The sequence below is a fragment of the Staurois parvus genome, unplaced genomic scaffold (assembly GCF_062004578.1).
Source record: "Staurois parvus isolate SC_StPar_1 unplaced genomic scaffold, SC_StPar_1.0 ptg000175l, whole genome shotgun sequence".
Lineage (NCBI taxonomy): Eukaryota > Metazoa > Chordata > Amphibia > Anura > Ranidae > Staurois > Staurois parvus.
Genome location: NW_028317971.1, coordinates 15,080,519 through 15,099,983, shown reverse-complemented (window position 1 = coordinate 15,099,983; position 19,465 = coordinate 15,080,519). Strand labels below are relative to the sequence as shown.

Sequence of the window (19,465 nt, the reverse complement as noted above, 5' to 3'; positions counted from 1 at the left end):
GAAAGTTAGCACAGATTGTTGCTAACTACATGCAGAAGTATCTCCTCTCCTCTGTAGAACTGCTCCCAGCTCCACAGCCTGCAGACACTATTAGCCCTCCGGGCTGCTCTGAAGATCTAGGACAAGGATAAATGATTAAACACAGTACTGTCCTTTGAAAGCTTGCTACATGTGGCAGTCTCTCCCCTTGTGAATCCCTTGGTGTGCTGACGTACTAACTCTTGCTGCCACTACTCCCAGGCAATAATCCTGTTCATACAGTGATTCTAAATGGATCTTCCCAAGCCCAGCCTGGAGGCCAAGCCCCAATAGACCTAGGGGACCCCTCCCAGGCCACCAACAGCCTCCTCAGCACTCCATCTTCCACCCAAATTCTCTGCTAACATGGCTCTCTCATATTTATGGGTTTGCTTTACCACAATACCAGGGCCTCCAAACATGGGATTAGCCAGACCCCCATAAACATGCAGATTTAGGTCTCCACCCCTCCTGCCCACTGGCTTCTGGAAGCTTCCATGGTCCTCCAGAACCAGGTGTAGGCAATAGAGTCCCAACCTGCTGAGTCACCCAACCTAATTACAGACTCACAAGGTTACCATGAATCATAACATAATAAATTTACCTACACTAACACTAGTAGCACACTAGAGGGTGCTACACTCCCTCCTCAAACCATAACACTTCTGGTCAGAAACCTTGACCACAATTATTACTATGTGATAACACAATGGTGTCCAACTTTAGGCCCATAGGCCTCTTCAATCTAGATATAAAACTTTTAGCTACCAGTCTCAGCCTCCTTATTGGCTCTTTGATCCACAAGGACCAGGTGGGATTACTAGTGACAATACCCATAGAGTTTTCCTGATAGTCCATGTGGCACACACCAGATGCATTCCTACTGGTCCTCTTTCCCTCGACATTTGAAAAGCATTCAACACAGTTTCCTAGTCAAACCTTCATTATATTTTACAACTATGGACTTTTGGACCCCATTTTGCCTTCTTTTACAACTTCCTGAAATGCGTTGGACACAGGTTAGTAGTGCTTCCAATAAGCAGGGTTACCCATTGTACCCCCTCCTTTTTGCCCTCACCAGTGAGCCCTTAGCTCATTTCATATGCTTGGACCCCAATATCAAAGAGGTGGAACTGGGAGGACAGCATCACAAACTGCATATTTGCATCACCTCTTACTTCCGCACCCAACCTTATGCATATACTGGAGTGCTTTGCCCAACTTTAGGGAAGATCAATGTGTGGAAGATCAATCCCCAAAAATCCCAAAGATCTCACTATATCTTTACCCAATCTATCTTAACACAGCTGCAGTCAGCATTTCCATTCACCTGGGTACCACGTTACCTTCCTTACCTGGGAATAAAATTACCTAATAGGATAGACAACCTTTTCAAAGTAAATTACCCTCCCATGCTTGCGCACCTCTTATCCTTCCTTTCTCACTGGTCCTTTTTGCCTGTCTCATGGCTGGGGAGGATAAACACAGTCAAAATTACCATATTGCCTAAAATACTGTACTTCTTGTGGGTATTACCTGTCCCAACCTATAACTACCGTATTCTCCAGCGATGAGTTACACGCTATATTTGGGATGCTCCCAGGCCTCGAGTCATATAGGAACTTCCTAAACTGTGAGATGGACTGGACCTTCCTAATTTTGCAAAGTATTACTACATTACTCAATTAGCCCAACTTACAAAATAGCACTCTACACATGAAACCCCTCTCTGGGTAAATATAGAGGCAGTTCAATGTGACCCATTCTTGGTTGAGAACCTGCTATGGTTAAACTGCATTGACCAGAAATGTATTTCCAACCCTATCATGTGACACTCCCTCCCCCTTTGGGACAGGTTTAAGACACCATTTTGTTTAATCCCACCACACGTATTTTTCTGGTCTTTTCTCAAAAACCTGTCATCCTACCCAGTCTTTACTTTCCCATCTTCTTTTCAACCCTAGTTTGCTGAGAAACCCGACTTCACAGCATGACTACCACTAATGAATTCAAAACTTTTCCAGTCCTCCAAGAATCACAAACTCAGATTCAGAAATCATTACTTAAAAGTAACTTTTACTCTCCATTTTATAGAACAGTTTAGGATTTAGAAAGTATGACCCAATCTGAACATACACTATATTGCCAAAAGTATTGGGATGCCTGCCTTTACACGCACATGAACTTAATGGAATCCCAGTCTTAGTCCGTAGGGTTCAATATTGAGTTGTCCCACCCTTTGCAGCTATAGCAGCTTCGACTCTTCTGGAAAGGTTGTCCCCAAGGTTTAGGAGTGTGTCTATGGGAATGTTTGACCACTGTTCCAGAAGCGCATTTGTGAGGTCATGCACTGATGTCAGACAAGAAGGCCTAGCTCGCAGTCTTCGCTCTAATTCATCCCAAAGGTGTTCTATCGGGTTTAGGTCAGGACTCTTTGCAGGCTAATCAAGTTCTTCCATCCCACACTCTCTCATCCATGTCTTTATGGACCTTGCTTTGTGCACTGGTGCGCAGTCATGTTGGAAGAGGAAGGGGACATCCCCAAACTGTTCCCACAAAGTTGGGAGCATGAAATTGTCCAAACTGTGTTGCTATGCAGACGCCTTAAGAGTTCACTTCACTGAAACTAAGGGACTAAGTCCAACCCCTGAAAAGAAACCCTGCACCATAATGCCCCCTCCACCAAACTTTAAACTTGGCACAATGCAGTCAGGCAAGTACCATTCTCCAGGCACCTGCCACACCCAGACATGTCAGTTGCATTGCCAGACAGAGAAGCATGATTTGTCACTCCAGAGAACAAATCTCCATTGCTCTAGAGCCCAGTGGCAGCCTGCTTTACACCACTGCATCCAATGCTTTGCCTTGCACTTGGTGATGTGAAGCTTGGATGCAGCTGCTTGGCCATGGAAACCTATTCCACGAAGCTCTCTGCACACTGTTGTTGTGCTAATCTGAAGGCCACATGACGTTTGGAGGTCTTTAGCTATTGACTGTGCAGACAGTTGGCAACTTCTGCACACTGTGTGCTTCAGCATGACCTCTCACTGTCATGTTATGTGGCCTACCACTTCGTGGTTGAGGTGCAGTTGTTCCCAGGTGATTCCACTATGTTATAAGACCACTAACAGTTGACCGTGAAATATTCAGTAGCAAGGCAATTTCATGGATGGACTTATTGCACAGGTGGCAAGCTAACACTGTACCATGCTTTAATTCACTGAACTCCTGAAAGCGACCCATTCTTTCACAAATGTTTCTAAAAGCAGTCTGCATGCCTAGGTGCTTGATTTGATACACCAGTGGCCATGGTGGTGATTGGAACACCTGAATCCAATGATTTGGAGGGGTGTCCCAATACATTTGGCAATATAGTGCATCTGTAAATGTGACCCCCACCCAAGGACTCATATTCTGGCTATACCTACAGATGTTGGACAAACCTTGTTGTAATCCCCCTTTATATACACACACCAATAGGAAGTAGGCCTTGGAGTTACTATCTCACTAGATGACTGGAATGTAATATGGACTACCACCAAATCCTGGACACAAAATATTGCTGCCCTGGAAGCAAACTATAAAGTCCTAACACGATGGTACTTAGTTCCTGCTAGAATTTCCAAATTTGCATTGTCACTATCATTGACCTGTTTTCACAGCTGTGGAGGCTTGAGTACTCAGCTACATACATTATGGTCCTGCCCTATAGCGGGTTCATATTGGACAGAGATTTTGTAATGACATCTACTATGTTCTTGAAACTGGTCAACCCCAGAGGACATTACATTGACTCAATTCTAGTTATTATTGCAGGTGACTATGGCCACAAAACAAACCATGGCAAAAGCTTGGAAATACCCCTCACTCAATGTAGTTGAGAGTAAGAATGGGGTTGCGCAAGGTATAGTCCATGCTAAAGTTGAAGCAGTCTTGTTAGATAGAGCCACGAAGTACACAAAAATCTAACAGCCATGGTGGACCACTATCTTCTTCCATTCTGCTCCCTTAATCCTGCTACCCAGCAGACCCCCAGGACTCCTCCTCTCCTTACCCCCTATCCTTTCCTCCTCTTTTTTTCCCCCCTCTTCTCTCTTACTTGCCCAACTCTAGGTTTCTCAGACTGTTGCTCCCCTGCTATCCCAGTATTATATATGCTTGCACTTGACTTTCTCATCTTCGGGTATGTGGTTACCTGTCTCAGTGGGGCTCTTTTTTATCTTGAACCTTTCGGTTGCTGTATTGTAGCTGGGGCCCTAGCTGAAAAATTGTCTGTAACCTTTGTATCCCATGGGCCTGGTTACTGATGCACTTCAATTAACATATTGAACAAGAAAAAAAAAAACTTGTTCAGATTCAGTTTCTTCAGATCTATGATGAGCCTAAAGTCTCTTGTCCTCTTCCATACCATAAAGATGGGATAGTAAACCTTTTGAAAGCTTTCTTTCTTGGGCACCAGGATTGTAGCAAACACAGTGCTCTTACACTGAAGAATGTTTCTCTTTAGTAGACATGAAAGTATGAACAAACCTGGAATGGGGCTAAAGGGTGCTCTCTTTCTGCTGTTCTTGATGAAGGTGACCAGGGCATACACAATATGTACCTTTTGCACTAATACTCTGCTGACCAGAATTTGAGCCTAAGGGTCTTCTGCATGCATACTGAAAGAGAACCCTTCTGGATATTGAATATAGAATACTTGCTAGCCTGTCAACAGTGATATAAGGTAATAGGCATAAGCTCCAGCTGCTGGAGGACAGAAAGATAGGATAGACTCACGATCCTTAAATTTATCCATGGATCAGGAGCCCAAGGTCTGGCATAGGGACACGGGCACAGAGGCAAGTTGCAGGGCAGAGCCTTCAAGGGAGAATGAGGATTTTGGCAGGATCTCTAGACTTCTATCCAAAGGTTTTTCCAACACCAGGATACAGTGGGTATATAAAAGAATCACCCCCCCCCCCCTTTGAAATAATCACAGTTAGTTGCTTTGTAGCCTGGAATGAAGACAGACACGTTTTCTTTTATCAAAGCTGTATTTACTCAGTGCAACTTTTAACATAAATGTGAACAATAAAACACCAACAGAATCACTGAGTTGGAAAAAGGATCACCCCTTCCTAAAAATGATAAACTATCAGGTGTATCTAATCACCTTCTCAATGGCACACCAAGCCATTTGACTTTCAACTGTAATCAGCTGTGGTCATTTTGATTAGCATGAAGAGAGCTTTCCTTGGGCATATCAGTCCCTGATAGTGCAACTGACACAATCAATTATGGGCGCCTATCCACTGTGCTGCTAAATGGTTAGCACTAATGGTTAGCATGTATACATACACAGTCAGGTCCATAAATATTGGGACATCGACACAATTCTAACATTTTTGGCTCTATACACCACCACAATGGATTTGAAATGAAACAAACACGATGTGCTTTAACTGCAGACTGTCAGCTTTAATATGAGGGTATTTACATCCAAATCAGGTGAATGGTGTAGGAATTACAACAGTTTGCATATGTGCCTCCCACTTGTTAAGGGACTAAAAGTAATGGGACAGAATAATAATCATAAATCAGACTTTCACTTTTTAATACTTCATTGCAAATCCTTTGCAGTCAATTACAGCCTGAAGTCTGGAACGCATAGACATCACCAGACGCTGGGTTTCATCCCTGGTGATGCTCTGCCAGGCCTCTACTGCAACTGTCTTCAGTTCCTGCTTGTTCTTGGGGCATTTTCCCTTCAGTTTTGTCTTCAACAAGTGAAATGCATGCTCAATCAGATTCAGGTCAGGTGAATGACTTGGCCATTGCATAACATTCCACTTCTTTCCCTTAAAAAACTCTTTGGTTGCTTTTGCAGTATGCTTTGGGTCATTGTCCATCTGCACTGTGAAGCGGCGTCCAATGAGTTGTGAAGCATTTGGCTGAATATGAGCAGATAATATTGGCCGAAACACTTCAGAATTCATCCTGCTGCTTTTGTCAGCAGTCACATCATCAATATATACAAGAGAACCAGTTCCATTGGCAGCCATACATGCCCACACCATGACACTACCACCACCATGCTTCACTGATGAGGTGGTATGCTTAGGATCATGAGCAGTTCCTTTCCTTCTCCTACTCTGCTCTTCCCATCACTCTGGTACAAGTTGATCTTGGTCTCATCTGTCCATAGGATGTTGTTCCAGAACTATGAAGGCTTTTTTAGATGTCGTTTGGCAAACTCTAATCTGCCCTCCCTGGTTTTGAGGCTCACCAATGGTTTACATTTTGTGGTGAACCCTCTGTATTCACTTTGACACACATACACCTACCTCCTGGAGAGTGTCCTTGATCTGGCCAACTGTTGTGAAGGGTGTTTTCTTCACCAGGGAAAGAATTCTTCGGTCATCCACCACAGTTGTTTTCAGTGGTCTTCTGGGTCTTTTGGTGTTGCTGAGCTCAGCGGTGCGTTCCTTCTTTTTAAGAATGTTCCAAACAGTTGTTTTGGCCACGCCTAATGTTTTTGCTATCTCTCTGATGGGTTTGTTTTGTTTTTTCAGCCTAATGATGGCTTGCTTCAGTGATGGTGACAGCTCTTTGGATCTCATGAGAGTTGACAGCAACAGATTCCAAATGCAAATAGCACACTTGAAATGAACTCTGGACCTTTTATCTGCTCATTGTAATTGGGATAATGAGGGAATAACACACACCTGGCCATGGAACAGCGGAGAAGCCAATTGTCCTATTACTTTTGGTCCCTTACCAAGTGGGAGGCACATATGCAAACTGTTGTAATTCCTACACCATTCACCTGATTTGGATGTAAATACCCTCAAATTAAAGCTGACAGTCTGCAGCTAAAGCACATCTTGTTTGTTTAATTTCAAATCCATTGTGGTGGTGTATAGAGCCAAAAATGTTAGAATTGTGTTGATGTCCCAATATTTATGGACCTGACTGTATATATATCCACTTCACTGGGCTCTTTTCTACTTGTGTACGTGTCTGGAGTGCTGAGAGTACACTGGACAGCGAGCTCCCAGCACAGGGACCAGGGTCTAAATGGGAGCCTTGGGCCCCATACTAACAATCGGGACCTGAGACTCCTGGTTCCATGTCAGTTGATCGCTGTGATAGGCTATCACACATGATCAGTCACTGTGAAGCCCACCCGTGTTTCTATCTGTGAATGGAGAGGAAAGATACAATGTATCTCACTCTCTCTTTAGTGCTCTCCTTGCAAATGGAAAAACAAAACCGTGTGTATAAAAAAAACCAAAAACAATATATTTATTAATAATAGTAGATAATAAAGAAAAAAATATCTAGCTCAAGGATAGATCGAGGCCAGTGCCAGGTTTATTGTTGTTTGGGTCAAAGGTCATGTCAGTATATTTTGGGCAGGAGATTTTATATTTATTTTTTTTTTGTTTCTGGGCTGTTCTAGAGGTACATACAACATACAGATACAGGATATTGCCAAAATTATTGGAACACCCCTCCAAATCATGTGATTCGGGTGCTCCAATTACCTCCATGGCCACAGGTGTATAAAATCAAGCACCTAGGCATGCAAACTGCTTTTACAAACATTTGTAAAAGAATGGGTCTCTCTCAGGAGCTCAGTGAATTCAAGCATGGACCAGTGATTTACACCTGTGCAAGTCCATCCGTGAAATTTCCTTGCTACTAAATATTCCACGGTCAACTGTTAGTGATATTATAACAAAATGGAAGCAACTGGGAACAACAGCAACTCAGCCACAAAGTGGTAGGCGATGTAAAATGACAGAGCAGGGTCAGAGCATGCTGAAGCGCAGTGTGCAGAAGTCACCAACTGTCTGCAGAGACAATAGCTAAAGACCTCCAAACGTCGTGTGGTCTTCAAAATAGCACAACAGTGCGTAGAGAGCTTAATGGAATGGGTTTCCATGGCCGAGCATCTGCATCCAAGCCATACATCACCAAGTGCAATGCAAAGAGTCAAATGCAGTGGTGTAAAGCACACCACCCCTGGACACTAGAGAAGTGGAGATGTGTTCTCTGGAGTGAAGAATCACACTTCTCTGTCTGGCAATCCAATGGACATGTCTGGGTTTGTCAGTTGCCAGAATGGTACTTGCCTGACTGCATTTTGCCAAGTGTAAAGTTTGGTGGTGGTGGTTGGGGGGGGGGGGGGGTGTTATTTTTCAGGGGTTGGGCTTGGCCCCTTAGTTCCAGTGAGGGGAACTCTTAAGGTGTCAGCATACCAAGACATTTTGGACGATTTCATGCTCCCTACTTTGTGGTAATAGTTGGGGGATGGCCCCTTCCTGTTCCAACATTACTGCGCACCAGTGCACAAAGCAAGGCCCATAAAGGCATGGATGATAGAGTGTGGGGTGGAGGAACTTGACTAGCCTGCAAAGAGTCCTGACCTCAACCCGATAGAACACCTTTGGAAGGAATTAGAACGGAGACTAAAAGCCAGACCTTTCCATCCAACATCATTGCTTGACCTCACAAATGCACTTCTTGAAGAATGGCCAAACATTCCCATAGACACACTCCTAAACCTTGGAGACAGCCTTTCCAGAAGAGTTGAAGCTGTTATAGCTGCTGCGGGTGGGCCAACTCAATATTGAACCCTACGGACGAAGGCTGGGATGTCATTAAAAGTTCATATAAAGGCAGGCATCCCAAAACGTTTGGCAATATAATGTACGATTGTCAGGATAATTTATTTTGGGTTGTTCTTTGGTGGTAGGCCAGGGTAGTAACAAGAAATATACAGCTAAATTTAAAGAAAAAAAAAATGTTTAGGCCAGTTTTCCTTTGGTGAGTTTTTTTTTTTCCCTTGTTTTAAAATTATCATCACACACACCCATTACCATTTGCCAGCAAATGAAAGCCCGATTTGTCCTGAGAAAAGAAAACACACACACACACACACGGTATAATCCACCTGGATGCACAAAGTAGTTGTGATGATACGTATGGCTTTACCAACACGTCAAAGTTGCAAAATTGTGCTTAGGCATTAACATTTGTGTTACCCTTAGGCACAAAGAAATTAAACAAATTCAAAAGTAAACGATAATTAGTTAAGCAAAAACTTCTCCCTAGGGAGAAGTCATCCATTAGCTACAGGACACTAGCCAATAACTGAGGTCTCAGAGGGAAGAAGAGTTAAAGTGGGTACACCCAAGGGAGGCCATGTGCAAAAGCCTTGCCAGTGCCCAATTACCTGAATGTAGCAGCCTATATAGCCCAGGGTATATAAATATCCAGCCTGTGTTCTGTAGTGTTTAATTAAGAAGGTGTTTATTAAAAATATCATCAAAATGTAAAAATTAAGTCCTTATAGATAAACGTAATCTTTTAATGCCTGAACAGTTTTGCAAGTTGGCATGTGTTAGCAAAATTGTATATGTCATTGCAACTAGTGTACCAAACTAAACTTATACCTGTTTTTTTTTTTTCCAGGATAGTTTATTTTACAATTTCAGGCCAGTTTTCCTTAGGAAACATGCAGCAAAAATTTTATAAAATGCCATCATCAACCATTACTCCCTACCAAAAAAAAAAAAAAAATTCTCCTTCTGCTGTTCACAACGATAACCCATTTGCTTACATTAGTTGTTGTATCCATAGTAGGGCCAAGAAACAATAGTGTGCATTTGACTTTATCCTACCTAAAAAACAGAACACAGTCAATGTTGATGGGGGAATCCCTCCCATGGAGCAATTGGATTATGCTGGCGGGGATACTTCTCAGCCATCAAAACACAGTTACTGCTGGCTGCTACAGCTACAGCCTGCTCAAGATGGATCAAAATTCGGCCTGTCCCTGTTGGACCTGCAAAGATTCAATGCATCTATGATGGCCAGAATAACACTAAATATTTTTCTTTTTAAATCTTAAAATAAAATATACTGACCCCTTACCTTTGACCCGGACACTAACCTAGATCAAGCCCTAAAATTATCCATTTCATCTTTATTATTTACCTAGAGAATATGCTCTTTAAAATTCTTTATCTATAAATCTTCAACAAGGACATGCAGGAGATGGAGGAGCAGGAGCTGCTCAACAAATTCAATGACCTAATACAATATGTAAATTGACGGATCCAGTATACCTAGCTGAACACATCTAGTTACCAATACATAAACAGTAATATCCTAGACTATAATCCGTAGAGCCAAAAGAGCATGTAGCCTATGGTACCTAAGATAGGTCAAGAGGAAGAACCCCAAGGTATATCACGACTAGTAGTGTACCTGGACCAAACGGTGAAAAGTCCCTCCTGCATGTAAGAAGGGAAACTAAGGGGGGAACAAAAAAAAAAAAAAAAAAAAAAAAAAGGAGGACAGGGGGAGGAGAGGTGGTGGGGAGTGTGCGATGGGTAGCTATGGACTTTTGGAAAATAGCCAAAGCACACACTCTACAAGCTGTCCCTACAGCAAACCTAGCAACAAATTCAACATGACAATGCTTGTCTTAAACTATTGCCCAGCCAATGTCAAACTTTCACATCAGGACTTGTACATGTTGCTAATGTGACCATAAAAACACTCACTTAGAAACTGCTTCCTCAGGTATATTTGCTCTTCTGTAGTGAATATTAAACAAAAAAAAAAAAATTGCCAAGAAAAAGCCAACAAAAATTATACAATTTTATTGTATTTATTTATTTATTTATTTTTATCACATTTGCACAAAGAATTGGACCCAATTGTGTACAGTTAAAGCTTTGAGATATATGTATAGGATACTGACATACTTCACAAATATGATACACAAAAGTAAACATCAAATTGGAAAAAGGTTAAGGTAAAAGATCCCTGATAGTGTCTAACACTGCCTTGTATTTATTTCCGATTGACCTTTGGGAACGTCTGGTCCTGAAAATCAGACCATTCAAAATGATGAAGCATGAATATTCAGGTCCCAGAGTGCAAAGGTTTCTAGCCAACATCCTATTTTAATGTATAGCGTAACTTTGCTATGAGTTATGGCTAAGGATTTATAGACTGGACAGCAGTTTCCGAATACCAATATGCAATTGTTATACTGGGTATCCTCTTTAAATCCTTCTCCCACCCCTCCAACACGTTTAAAAGGACAGCTTAAAATTAGTAATGGCAACTTCCATATTACTGTCCTGGCAAGTTTAATGTAATGAGCTAGTGTACAGATTTAAAAAAAAAAAAAAAAAAAAAAAAAAAAAAAAAAAAAAAAAAAAAGGGTCAACACAGGTCACTGCAGGGCAAGAAAAGTGGAACATTGTGCAATGTAGGAAGCATGGAGCCAAAAAGGCAAACCTTATAAAATATATTAAGAGAGTACCCTGTAATTTACTGCAGAACTAATGTTATAGAGATTGTCTGCATACTAGCTGGACGACCTGAGAATATATTGCTATGTATTGCCACTAAATTGGAGAACTGATGCACTTACATGAGAGGATGGTGGAGTAGAAGGACACTGACCAGTTGAAACAGGAGCTGGGAAGATTACACAATGCACTCTGAAATGTACAAGAAATGCTCGGGGTAATACATGTGATACATGTACCGTGTTCCATATATGGCGCATGTTGCATGACTTGGTTCAGTCACTGATTTAGAACTCTCAAGACTTCATTAGCTAGCAGAGAGGTTAACAGAAGAACATTCGAAATGATGTAGGAGTGTAATATAAACCACCCAATCTATAGTCATATGGGACAGTTGTGGTTTATGTGTATTTATGCTATACAACCACAAAATACATTAATAAAGTCTCATAGTTTACACTTTCTACTGTACACAAATACATCTTCTGTTAACAAATCTTATACACATTCTTTACAAGTTATTTGTTATGGAAGTGACAGATGTATAAATAAAGTATAACTTAAAAAAAAAAAAAAAAAAAAAAAGTATAAATTGGTCAACCTCAAGCAAATATACTATAATTCGCCATAAGAGTGAAAAATCTAATACAGTGAAATTCTGATTATTCTTATTTTCATAATACACTGCCTGCAGTAAATTCACCAAACATAAAAATAGATGGCATTTGAAAGACTTGTAAAATACATATACAGCTTTATGTATGTTCCAAAGATGCAAACAAATGTCAGCTAATAAACAATTAAAAAAAAAAAAAATATGACATGGCAGACATATGAGGAAATGAAAGCCAACCTGTGGAATGCCAGCTAGAATGGCAAAACATGTAATCCCAGCAAGTAAAAGGGGCAGCATGCATTTCCTTATTTTACTGCTGGTGATCCACAGGCCAATTGCCATGGCTGACCCAAGAAGTAACAATCATTATACAGATCACAGTGCCACCTGGTGTGCAATGCAGCATATTAAATATATGGTTTTCACCCAAAAATTTCATTATTATAAACATAGCTCAAACACTGCTCCAAACAAATTCACATGATTTAAAATCTTAATATCCAAAATCACTTTTTGCAATATTCTAGAAAACATTTATTCACTTTATTTAAAGGGACTTCCCTTACAAAGAGGGTTTCAAGTGTTCTTACAAATGTAACTGAAAAAACAGTACCTTTGGGGTCAAACATAGGTATATAAGATAAGATATGAATTTATACATATTTATAGAATTTTTCTGGGATGTAGGTTCAGCAACATTACTTGCCTCAACGTAAAATCCACAACCTGCTCATTGCTCCTTAGTGTAGAAATGTTCCCTGGGGGGGAGGGATGGGGGGAGGACAGGTCCTCTTCACAGCACTTAACTTTGGGGCAGTGATGGTTAACATCCTCAGCTCCAATCCTGCAGTACATTGACGAAGTCCTGGCAACTACCCACCCCTTTTCTGTCCTCTCCATTCCCTGTATTGTTTTTACCGAATGCAACATTCTTAATAGAGAGGGGAAACCTGTTATTCATTCACCTCTCCCCCATTAATAGAACATTTCACATTCTCAGAAAACAATACAAGGGCTTTTTGGAATAGAGGAGAGGAAATAAAGGGGCAGGCAGATGTGGATTTTTAATGTACTGTAGTGTTAAGAGTCTAGAAAGTTAACCCTCCATTGCGCTGTTAATTCAGAGTTATATAGAGGACCTGTCATTAATGCAGGGAGCACTTCTACATTAAGAGGCAAACAGCGTGATGTTGGAGACACTTCATTATATTTAAGTAATGTCAGTGAACTTACATCCTAGAAATAATGTTTTAAATAAAAACTTCAGCTTTTATATTCTACAGAGAATATATCAGTAACATACTTGATCATCTGGAACAAATGCTAAACAGAACCCTGGTGCAGGAAAATAAAAACACACACGCACACAAAACATCCCACTGCTTTCTGCTTTTCCTGAACAGTTATGAAAATTGCATTTAACTTGCTGGACAGATATTAATAAAATCTACAAAGTAGTAAGCACAGACCATTAGCCATCTTAAAGAATCATTCATAGAATGCAGTGACTAGCTTTTTGGCACTGGATAAAAGCCAGTCACTGCTAACTGCTAGGGTGTATGGAAAAAATAAAATACAAAATATGTGCCCCGTTCACACTGCAACACAGCATTTTACCAGAGTGCACAGAAAGGCACCACATGTCACCTGAATAAAGCATCACTCTGACACTTCAAATAAAATTACAAAAACAAAATAAACAGAATAGTGCAATGCATTGAAATACTGCCCCCTATCCACAGCTCACTGCAAGTAAATTCTCACAGTTGCCCGAACAAGCTCAAAAAGAAACCCACGTGAAATATACAGGCTGCTACTGCTGATGTTTTGAAAATGCTTTTTGCCTTTTTGATCTGGAACAAGCATGGAGTCAGGAGCAGTGTCTCAAAAACCACTGAAGATCGGGAAAATCAAAACTCGTAATCTTCATGGTTGCTCCAAACTACTGAAATTACTGTGAACTAGCATTCTCAGGAGAGACCAGCAATGGCAGCAGCCATGATATACTTCCTCAATGCAGGATTCAGTATAATCAACAGCTATATTGTAATGCCACGCCAGAGGTTCAACTCTCAGAAAGAAAATGCTCACTGCAATGTTAGGAGACCAGATATTCCTAGCCTCGTCAGTTACATACATTGCAAGGATTGTTAGGAAGTGCTTCAAGCAGGTAAGACTGCTTTGTAGAAGGAAGATCTTCTCACTCAGCCATCTTCAGTCTTATGATCCATCCCAGTGTTAAAAACAAACACTAGAAACACCAGGGAGCCAAATTGCATGAACAAATGGCATCTAATTCTGTAAACCAGAACGTCTCCATGAATGGAATCTATGTTTGAATTACTTTCAATCATAGCTGGCTACAGATTGTATTACAAATGTACATTGCTAAACAAGCTTTCCTTTTAATTTTGTTAATGCAATTAGGTTTTAGATTTTTTTTTTTTTTTTTAATTGAAAACAAAAAGTGGTGTTTACCCTCTTGTTAAATGTACTGTATATCAAAAGAAAATCTGTGCAATGTGGGGCTATTAAAGTGATGGTTCTGCAAAACCATTGGGATGTGAGCTCTGTAAAATACAATAAAGACAAATGTAATAAAGAATATTTAGTGCAAACCACCAGCTAACATGATAATTTTTTTTTTTTTAATTTTAATGACAAAGCCGGTATCAAAAGCATGCAAGTTCATCCAGTTAGAATCGAAAATACAAAAAACACATTTGGTTCTTAAAACAACCTTCCTCAAAAGCACATATGTACCATAAATAAAAGCAGAAACTACTGTTTAGCCAGAATTCCAAACTTTTTTTTTTTTACGTATTAGGGTAACGGATATCCAATCACTGAACGCCATAGGCATTACATGCTTTTCAAAAGCAAATTTTTTTATTTGCCCTCTGAAATGCATATTCTTAAAACATACTAGAAAATGGAAATCAGCAATTTCCAATTACTTTTAATGTAAAAAAAAAAAAAAAAAAAAAAAAAAAAAAATCAGAAAATAAAGTTCTAAAATGTACAATTAGCACTGTATGAAATGTTTGTGTACTTTTTATTGGGGGTGGGGGAGCATACATAGATATGAATTTCCCCTGGTAGGCATATAGCACAGGGTGAACAAAATGGCAATGTAACACTTATTAACAGATTGCTTCATGCATTCAGGACCACAACCAGTGAGCCGCAAAAGCTCCAATGGCATATGGTATCTGCAATTGTCAAAGCTAATGTCAATTCATGGCCAGTAATGAATGCAGCATAACCCTAGAAGCTAAAACATGTAAACATAAAATAAATGCTACACAAATAAAGCTTCAATGTTAATCAACATGTAAAAATCACAATAAACAAAAACACATGGACAGCTTCAACTCTGCATTTATTGCTTTTTTTTTGTTTAAAATTATATTTTGGTTAGGGTAAGGAAAATGGAAAAGTTAATCCAGCAGGTTGGTACCATTGCAAGCAGATTATTGAAAACACCAAATACAGCTGAAAGACTGTATGCAGTACTTTTCCCCTGAATGTTCTGATCAAGTTCCAATATATTATGTAGTCTTCTGTGGAAGGCTTTGAAAAACTAGAAATGCAGTATCAATATGTTTTATGACCAGCTTTTAGATTTTTATATTTTTTGTGAAGAGGTTACTTGAGTGATCTCTACAGAAATGTTTAGAAAACTCAACATATCAGGGGGCACAAGTGATTACCATGGAAGTAACCCGTATACATATCTCAGAGATCATGCTTTGCGATATTTTGCACAGTTGGCCAACACTTCTGGTTTGTTTTTCGTATGTATCATTGGCTTAAAAGGCAACACAAGCCAAAATTTTAATTGTTAGCTTAGAGCAGCTTTTTTTTTCTGAGATCTACAATCTTAAGTCAAATGGTGAATGGTTAGTGCTTCCCTAAGAGGGTTACAGAAAGCAATAAAAACTTAAAATGTTACTCTTTCCAAGTTTTAAAGAACGAATGTGTTGGGTTTGAAAGCACATTTACAGTTCAGATAAGCACTTGTGCTTGAACATTCCTAAAAATATTGCCCCTAATAGGAACAAGAACCCAGCATTGTCACTCCAGTGACTTATGTTGGCATAGTCAAGTAACAGCCATGCCTCTCATCATGTCCTCACACAGACTTTTACAAAAGACAAGGTATGCTAGATTTAGGGCAGCACAGTAATATACTGTAAAATAACCTTACATCAGAATAATGTATTTCTAGCAATGTTGAGGGGGAGACGGAAAAAAATGTGGCCAATAACTGTACAGGGAAAAGCCAAATCTTAGAATGTGGGGTCTATGGACAGCAGTGCCTAATGGCGAAGGTGGCCCTGTTAGTGCCCAATGGACTGTCCAGTGATATATATATATATATATATATATATATATATATATATATATATATATACATACATACATATATACATATATACACACACACACACACACACACACACATATATACACACACACACACATCGGGCATTTGCTACAACACAAACAAACAGTTTAGCATAAATTATGCATAGAAATATGAGAAAATGTTGTGGATTTTGAAAGAATACTCTAATATAATTTTGATCTAGCTTTCCATGTAACGGTAGAAGGTAGAAGTAGTACATTTTTCTTTTAAGTAGCGTAGAGAATGGTTAGAACCTTTAATCAGCTTTTAACCACATTGGATTCTAACACTTCTTTCAGATTGATCAGATTTTGTGTAGAAAAAAAAAAAATGCATGAAAAATGCATTCCTTCAAATACTATGGAATTCTTCACACTGGTCTGTTGCATTTTTTAAAAAAAAAATCCTGTTTGCTGAATTTTTGGAGCATGTTTGGTCAGGTAAACAAAAAAAAATAAATAAAAAATGCAACTTTCCATTGAAATGAATGGAAATTGCAGTAAAAAAAAACAAAAAACAAAAAACAAAAAAAACTGCAACACACCCGTGGGAAGTACTTTGTCCAGTCATATGAGGGGAAAAATAAAGAATAACGCAATGGGTTTTTGATGCATTTTTTTTTCTCAACGGAGCAGTGTGAAAGAAGCATAAAACACACACAAGTATTAGTGAATATTCACTGGTTCTTTTCTGGTGCCAGTCCACAGTGAGGAATAGAATTGAGCACTTCTTTTCACTAATAAGCCAAACACAGTTTGTCTGGAATTCCACCTTGCTTTCTTTCAGTTCACCTCTAGAACTATAAATGACTCATGTAAAGAAAAAAGTGCTTGCTTCCTCATCTTCTGCCATGTCACAGCTATGTGCAGACCATTAAATACAGGTGCCATGTTATGGTATGCTGTTCTAAATGAGTGAGACTTATGTCGCAAGATGGGCCAGCTGACAAGATCTAGGACCGCAGACCATTCTAGATTTTTGACCTCAGATATAACCCAGCTTGCGACAAAGGAAAAAAATTAGATAAAAGCAACCCAAACCGGGCTGCCTGACAATATTACCATCACAGGTACAACCCATAGTTTGTTAGTCATCTGAGCTACTTTCATTGAAAACTGACCCCCACTGCTGTTATCACAATCCCATTTCCTGAACACCGTATGGGAAAAAAGCAAGATTTGCAGACTGTCAGTGTGTTTATCACATAAACATATCTAAAGAATTCTGAGTATGACACATTGAATTAACATGATTGTTGTTTCTTGTATTGATCCAACAGCAATACGTCTCTATCCACTCCAAGTAAGCACCCAGAGAATTATCAATGTACATACTGTAATTGCACACAGATGCAAATGTAACAAATGTACTTTTAAAGTACTGCGAATTCAGCACAATGATTAGTTGGTATTTCAGCATGGCAGAAGTTTGGTCTTTCGTTCTTTCAAGTCTTTCTTACACACCCTACAGAATGGTGTCCTTAGTGCAAATATCACTCCATGCAGCGAGTCAGTAAACATTGCCGAGTTGGATTTCCTGCATAATTAGGGGAAAGGGAAAAGGCGAAGAGCTGGGGACAACGGAGGAGGATTTCTTCAATGCATCATGTGGGTTTGGTTGGGACCATAGAGGGAACGTTGGGAGTAGACTGGCGATGGCTACGTCTCCCATTTTCAGTATAGTCGTTTCTCGTAACTGAAAAACAAAAACAGAAATTTCATAGTGTGGGGAATGTTTATAAATTCTCATCCTAGAATTATTGGATAATTGAAGCAAAATATAAAAAAAAAAAAAAAAAAAAAAAAAAAAAAAAAGTTATGACAACCCAAGTCTAAAACCAGAGCCACATTACGTCAAACTAGTGCACCACACAGACAAAACAATGCAGCATTAAGAGATTATATATATATATATATATATATATATATATATATATAGATAGAGAGATATATATATATATATATTTAATAACCTCAAAACGTCTTCTTTAATGGGTTCTCTTAATGAGTTATGCTCCCCACCACAATAGTACTTTCCTTCACCTCACTCACACGTCGGCACCCTCGAAGACACCAGGTAATTCCAGGAAAGGGGAGTATGACCTTCTCCCCTTCCACTCTTGATGCAGTATATGGCAAGTGGAGGGGATTTTCATAAGGGGGCATAAGAGAGCTAAAATGGGCAAAGTGACCGCTTCGCTTTAATAATGCAAAAAAGTAAATGTGCAAAATGAAGCACAAGATTTTTTACGCTTTGCACTTCCCTATTAATTAAAATGGATATTGTTAAAATGTATTGAACATTAAAAAGAAAAAAACTATATTGTTGCTTACCAGTCCCCTAGAAGCGGTAGCACATTTTGTTTTTGGGTTTCAAGCTTTTTATCTATTTCCAGCTAGTGATCCTTCCAGTAACACTTCCTGTCCCTATGGTGACAATGTTCACTCACTGTACCGTATCTACACAGACTCACCATAGTTCACCAATGTCCACATAGACTGCTCTCCTGATTTGGACTACAAACACCTCTTTGTAGTTCACAGAAGATAGCTGTGAAAGCTCATAACATTGAGACATCAATTCATTGCACAGGAATCTACAAGGACAATGAAATTCTGGACCAACATGCACATTTCTGGTAATGGTGGCTGCAAAAATTGACACTCTTTGAGGCTAAAGGACCAGTAAGCTGCAATATATTTTTGTTCTTCAGTAAATTTCAGGGTTAATTTATAGAGGACTCTAATAATAGAAAAGCACTTGCTGTTTTTTAGATTTTTTTCTCGTTACCCACCATGAGCAGAACAGGTAGTAAAAGACTGCTTTTAGTCAAAGGGAATGTGATTTTATAAAATAAGTATGCAATTTCTACGGGGGGGAGGGGACTTCACAATAAGAAATATTTTACCTTTTGGTAAAGTCTGACAAGACAAAAAGATACGTCTGTTTAGGTAAATTCAGAGCAAGATTAATTCAATTCTTTGTGCCAAGGGTATTGCACAGGGTCTTAAATAAACTTTTGGTATGATGAATTTCTAAGCTGATTGACACATTATACAGTGGTAAATGAGTCATCACTGGTTGTACCAATATTGTGTCTGA

General features: G+C 39.5%; 1 protein-coding gene across 3 annotated transcripts in view; it reads right to left on the bottom strand.

Moving 5' to 3' along the window:
- Positions 1-10,665: 10,665 nt before the first annotated feature.
- The window catches only part of IMPDH1 (inosine monophosphate dehydrogenase 1), a 176,114-nt gene continuing 167,314 nt past the window's right edge, over positions 10,666-19,465 (bottom strand). For all 3 annotated transcript variants that reach the window (XM_089676988.1, XM_089676989.1, XM_089676990.1), the window contains one exon: positions 10,666-18,058. In XM_089676988.1, coding sequence (XP_089533114.1) covers positions 17,967-18,058 — 92 coding nt within the window. In that variant the 3' untranslated portion in view covers positions 10,666-17,966. The remainder of the gene's footprint in view (positions 18,059-19,465) is intronic.